The following is a 6,000-nucleotide window of genomic DNA, read 5'->3' as shown; positions in this document are numbered from 1 at the left end:
GTCTCATACAACAGTACGGCAATAAATTCTACCTTCATTAAGGTTATAATGTTGCGTTTTTTTGAAAACTGTTAAAGAGAGGTGTTGATTCCACTGTATGATAATGTTGGAGTAAGTATAATATTCACAGGGGCCTTTTTTCTGCAAAACTGTTTGATACTAAGGTACATTCAGCTGATAATACCTCTATATGTTTGCTTAAGTAGGATTTTGAATGCAGAACGTTTACCTGTAATGGAGTATAGAGGTGTGAATCTTCACTGATCTTCCGATTGGATTACGATTATCATGTCAGCGATTCGATATCACGATGCATCACAATGCGTCAGATACATTTTTCTGTTAAAGCCATATAGGATATTTAATTCATAGCTTTTCAAGCTTCAAAAACAAAACATTCTGCAGTGCTCTAATACTAAATCAATTGGATGCATAAAACTACAGCACTGAGCAACAGAATATGTAAACAGAAAGGTTGTTAGGCCTACATTAAATTGTAAACAGAAATAATCGATTATGGCCAGGCCGATTATCGATGCAGCATCGTCCATGTCCATGATTCGATGCATCGATTATTTGATTAATTTCAACACCTCTAATGGAGTATTTTCTTACACTACTAGCGAACCAGTGAATGTGTGCTCTCCGAAGCAGAGCACAGCAGCACCATGGACAGCGACATGTGGCTGCTTCCAGCTTCTCATGATCAGAGACTATAGTGTGAACTGAGGCAGCAGCTTCATATGACCTTCATACGGTACAGTGGTGTGGTAGCAGCATGACAGGAACCAAGCTTTATTAACCCTTCATATCCCTTACCCATCCACAACCTCCATCTAGCTCATCTAGCTCTCGTCAGCTCCCAGCTCTCGCGATGAGAGAGGCAGGAGCAGGGTTGGTAATACTGCGTCACTTGTGACTCAAAGAAGGGGGCGGGGCGGGGTGAGACATCTAAATACATGAATAAAGAAAATTTTAAATCCACTAGGAACAACGCCATCCAACGACCCGGGTTGAAGTGCGCATCGCCGGGGTTTGCAGGCTGACGGTTGGCCGCAGCAGAGAGGAAGCACCCAGCAGGGGAGAAGGAGGAGGAAGAACCGCTGTACTAGGTGGTGGGGGGGGGGCCATCCATCCAGGACCTGATGTTCCCCTGCACGCCCCGCTGAAACACAAGGACCTGTCGGACTGGTGGTGGTGAGGATTATCCAGGAGGCTGGAGGAAGGAAGACAGGGAGGGGGGAGGCAGCGACGAGCATCATCCGGAGGGGAGCGTTTTGTCAGGGAGGGCTAACCAACATAAGGCGGAACAGTAATAAACTGATAGAAAATAAAAGGAAAAGCCCAAAAACCTGGAGTAGGATTTTGCAGCCTATAGACTGTAATGTTTAAAGGATACTGGTCTCCAGGGAGGCAAGTCAGTTCATGATTGTTATAGAAACGCATGCCGAGCCAACACAACTGACTGGGGATCAGCCGATTCCAGTATTGTTATGCAACTCAAATCATTTGCAATTCTATAGAAAGTGTCCTATATCTTTGCCAGCGCTGTGTTTCTGTGGTGCTTTCGAGGGCAGCTGGGATTACTGAAGCGGGTCGTTCGTTTCGGTGCGTGAGTGTGTGTAGGGGGGGTGGGGGGGTAGGACCATAGTGGACGCTTGATAGTCGAGGTTGGACTCCACGGAGAGAAGATGTCGGGTCAGACGCTGACGGATCGCATCGCCGCGGCGCAGTACAGCCTGACGGGATCCGAGGTCGCCCGAGCTGTGTGTAAAGCCACCACACATGAACAGACAGCTCCAAAGAAAAAGCACCTGGAATGTGAGTTATCTATCTATCTATCTATCTATCTATCTATCTATCTATCTATCTATCTATGTATGTATGTGTCCTTTCGACCCTCCATCCATCCTCTTCATGTACAACTAGGCCAAGCACAATGATGGTTGCCTCCCCCATCCATTCCTCCAGTGTGTGTTATATGTGCTGGCGGGGCATCAGCCACAGTACATGTTCACATGTACACACACACACACACACTGCTTGAGGCAATGCACTACTTTAATTTAGACCTTAACTGAGCAAACCAAACCTATTATCTAATTACAGCAGGGCTTCTTCCCACATTGTGTCGTCAGATGAGCACCAGGATAGAACCAGAAGGAAGCCACAGAGCCTTAAACCAGGCACTTAAGCCCTACTGACTAGGGACTGTCTCCACCATGTTGCTCCAGTGCTTGCATTGCCAGCTCTATCTCCACAGGGCTGTGGAGTAAGGTCTGGCTACACCACAGATACATTCTAGGATAGGAGGAAAAAACAAAACGCTCTGGGTTGTTTCTTTAAACCAATCACAATCGACTTGGTTCCGCAGCGACGGTGGCTCTGCAAAATAGTCTCGCCGGTGTTCTTAGTGGAACATTTGCACCCCGCTAAAGAAAACGCCACATACAATCTTAAATACAATACAGTAACGTGATGTATTTAAATTAGCTTGATACATGGTTAAACCTGATTTGTTATTACCAGTGTATCTCTGTGTGTACTTCGTCCACAGCAATCTCCCCCCAATGGGTCCCTAAGTGTCCCAGTTAGAGAGGAAATGCCGTAAACATATTCTTTGTAAATCTTTACAATTGTTCAATTTTCTTTTAAACTTTTCAGCGTGTAGCTTGCTAGCTCGTTGTTTTCCGTAGGGAAGGGTTTTCGATAACGGCACAAGAGAAAGAGCAGAAACGGAGGGGCAAAGCCTGACATCATGATAAAATGTACTTCCGTTGATCCAGACTACTCCAGTGCTGATAAATGCATAATTGAAAAGTGGTGTTGATACTGCTGAACACACAGGCCTTTGCTCAGGCTCTTGTCCCCTAAGATAGCACAAAGAGGTGTGTGGCACTGCAGCATATATCACTGAGTTTTTTTCCTAGTGCAATCTGTTGATTTGTTGGCATATTGCTTAGTATAAACAAGGGAGGGAAAAGATGGATGTAGGGTGCCAATTCAATTTCAAACACAGAAAAGAAATGTGGAGGACTATAAAGCATTTGGAAAAGGCTTAATGCAAACATAAAGCGTAGATATGCAGCATTTCGTATTGCAGTCATTATCCCCAGTGAACCTCCATATATAAACTTGATTCAGATGTGAAAAGAATGATGCGCAAACCTACAAATTACTGTATATGACAGTGGACACAATGAAAGTGATGTTTAGGAAGATGAATAGCACCAGGGGCCTCAACAGTGTCTGGGTGTTAGGAGGGGCTAGAGGCACATGAACGCAGCATCCCACCAAATGCTTCTGGATCTGGGATTTAGATTTTCTAATAGCTTTTTGGTGTATGCATAGATGTCCCTAGACATTTTAATTATGTTCCAGGCTGTACATTGGCCCCATACACTCAGTAAGACCCCACCACAACGTATCACTTTATTTGATGTTGATTTATATCTTGTAGGATTATACCAAGGACCTTTGGCAATCAATTTGTGAAAATCAGGCTAAAAAAGGCTAATGGGTAGCCCTCAACCTTAAAAAAACAGGAGAGTTAGCTTAGTTTATCGTAACTTTAAGCTAGCAGCATTTAGTCAGCTTAGTTAGAACATAAAAAAGTGAGAAACGATGGGATGGATTTGGATGATAACACTTAGGAGACTAGTAAAAAAAAAGGGTAGTGATAAAGGGGGCAAAATGAATTTATGGTGGCAACCATAGAAGAAATGAAGATGGAGAAACTCTGACATGTGAACCTTACAGACACACAGTGCACACATAGTGAGTTAGGAGGTCTTCCCAGTCAGGTAATAATATATATATGACATATTTTGTATATTAATATAATACAATATATCTATATCTATATCTATATCTATATATATATATATATATGTATAGATATATAGGTTACTGTCCAGGTGACTCTCTTACACCAGACATGCATTGTTACACCGCATGATAAGAGCCATCCTAGTGCCATACCATCCTAGTGCCACAAGTTCAAGTTGGCAAACTCAAAACCCAGCGGGAGAAATCAATCCGCCTGTCTGTGCGTGCCCAGACTAAAAAATAAAAGTGAATGATGAACGGTGTTAAATCATCGCACAACAAAGTGGAAAGCTCGCCCACTTGCCAAAGTTTGTGTCAGCACTTTGTTGTGGTGCAGAGGAAGCGCTGAAAGAAGTTTTTTTTGTTCTCTTTGTGAGAATGTGTAACTTTCAAATGATTAAACACAAACTAAATGTTACTAAGGGAAATGTTGAATGCATGCGCAAAAAGACACTCTGCTTCTGTAATTGCCACTTGTGGCCACCGTTCAACCAAAGTTTTCGCAGTCTTGCTTTAAACCTAAATACGGAGAGGAAACTCCAAAGTAAAACTATGAATTTTACACGATTACCATCTGATTCAAACCCGCTGGTCGGCTTGGTCTTCATCCCTTTTGATCGAAATTACTGTACCGTGTATGCAGTAGATTGTAAGACTTCAGAATTTGTTGGTCACATTTAGGTTTTAATGCCAAAACAGACAAAATCTTAGTTTAGTTAAACGTACAATATCAAACTTTCTGCTGCTAGGGGTCTCTCAACCAAAACAATGAATGGTAAACATGGACTTTTGATGACGTTGGGAAGTTTCGTGGAATTATGGGAGTTCTAGATTTTATTGTTAAACACCATCGCTGGTTAGAATGCATTCAAGTTTATTCACGTTACGTTTGGTAACGTTTATTCATGTCATTTTAATAAAATAGCTGCATTTTCCCCAACATAATTAAGTTTTTCTTGATTCGATCTGTATTGGTAGTTTGCTGACCAGTTAGCTAGTGAGCCAGCAAGCTAACATTAGCCAGCAGCTAAAACCACACTATCACAATATATTTCACATGTCAATGTCACCTTTTGGATGGTTTCAACACCGGGGCAGACGGGGTTTGTTGTAATGCTAGCTAGCTAGCTAGCTACTCAACCACGCTGAGAGACGGGTGTGGGTGGGATTGCCGGGGGGGAATCTCCGGGACGGCGAGGACGTTCGATGGCCGTTGTGCAGCAGCAGAACATCTCCAAGCTGCCAGGAATGAGCTCATCATCTGGATGCCCATGTTTTGACGGAAGTTACGAGTAACTAGAGGGTGAAAGGTTATATGACGCCACTGACGGGCGAAAACGTCCCGTGTCAGAAATAAAATTTGACATTTGGTGGAAACATTTGCGATAGTGTAAGTACACAACTCTAAAAAAATATATAACATAGGCATGGTCGTTTTTAGACATTTTAATGCAGAAATGTTACATATTGTACCTTTAAGCCAAAAATCCATGGACATCTTGAATTAAATGCATTTTTTGTTCTCAGGTTAAGCAGAGTAGAGGTTTGTTTGGTAAATTCATTGAACCACTTGGGCTTGCCCAAATATGTGAAAGGTGAATTAACGTCACAGTGGGCCAAGTGCCTCAGGGATATTGTCTGACGTTGTATTTAGATTTAGGTTCCTCCACAGCCGACATTTACCGTGAGTACAGTGAACACTAGCTATGGGTTCAGTGAAACCTGTTGCCATAGAACATTGTCAGGATCCTCGACAGTATCAACAACATCACTATCTTCCCCATGCCTGTCCTATCCTGTTACACATAGAGCAGATTTACATCCACCATTCCACCTTCAACAAAAAAGATCCTTACTAACTACATTATTCATTATAGCCATCGTGCTAACCATACATGTGTTCTTTTTCCTGACATTTCTTGTGTTACACAGTATCCATATTGATAACTCTGCATTTACAAATCATCATTTTTCCTTAACCAATCCACTGACATAATCAGTCATCTTTATAATTAGCCTCTTATTCCACTTCAAAGATCTTCACATCGCGCTAATGTCATCTTCTGTGAACATCTCAGCTGTTTGCACATAAACAGTATATCAACCTGGTATATTTAGCTCCTGCTCCTGGACATTCTGACTCCTATTAAAGTTATTTGCATATTTGTAATT

General features: G+C 42.3%; 1 protein-coding gene across 15 annotated transcripts in view; it reads left to right on the top strand.

Moving 5' to 3' along the window:
• The first annotated feature begins 969 nt into the window (after positions 1 to 969).
• snap91a (synaptosome associated protein 91a) overlaps positions 970 to 6,000 on the top strand; it is a 67,911-nt gene continuing 62,880 nt past the window's right edge. For 14 of the 15 annotated variants that reach the window (XM_031322762.2, XM_036005876.1, XM_031322771.2 and 11 more), the window contains exon 1: positions 971 to 1,821. In XM_031322762.2, coding sequence (XP_031178622.1) covers positions 1,692 to 1,821 — 130 coding nt within the window. In that variant the 5' untranslated portion in view covers positions 971 to 1,691. Of the gene's footprint in view, positions 1,822 to 6,000 lie in introns of all 15 variants that reach the window. The other variant, XM_036005879.1, reaches the window with a different exon arrangement.

Source organism: Sander lucioperca, chromosome 10 (genome assembly GCF_008315115.2).
Source record: "Sander lucioperca isolate FBNREF2018 chromosome 10, SLUC_FBN_1.2, whole genome shotgun sequence".
Lineage (NCBI taxonomy): Eukaryota > Metazoa > Chordata > Actinopteri > Perciformes > Percidae > Sander > Sander lucioperca.
This window is presented reverse-complemented; position numbering and strand designations above follow the sequence as displayed.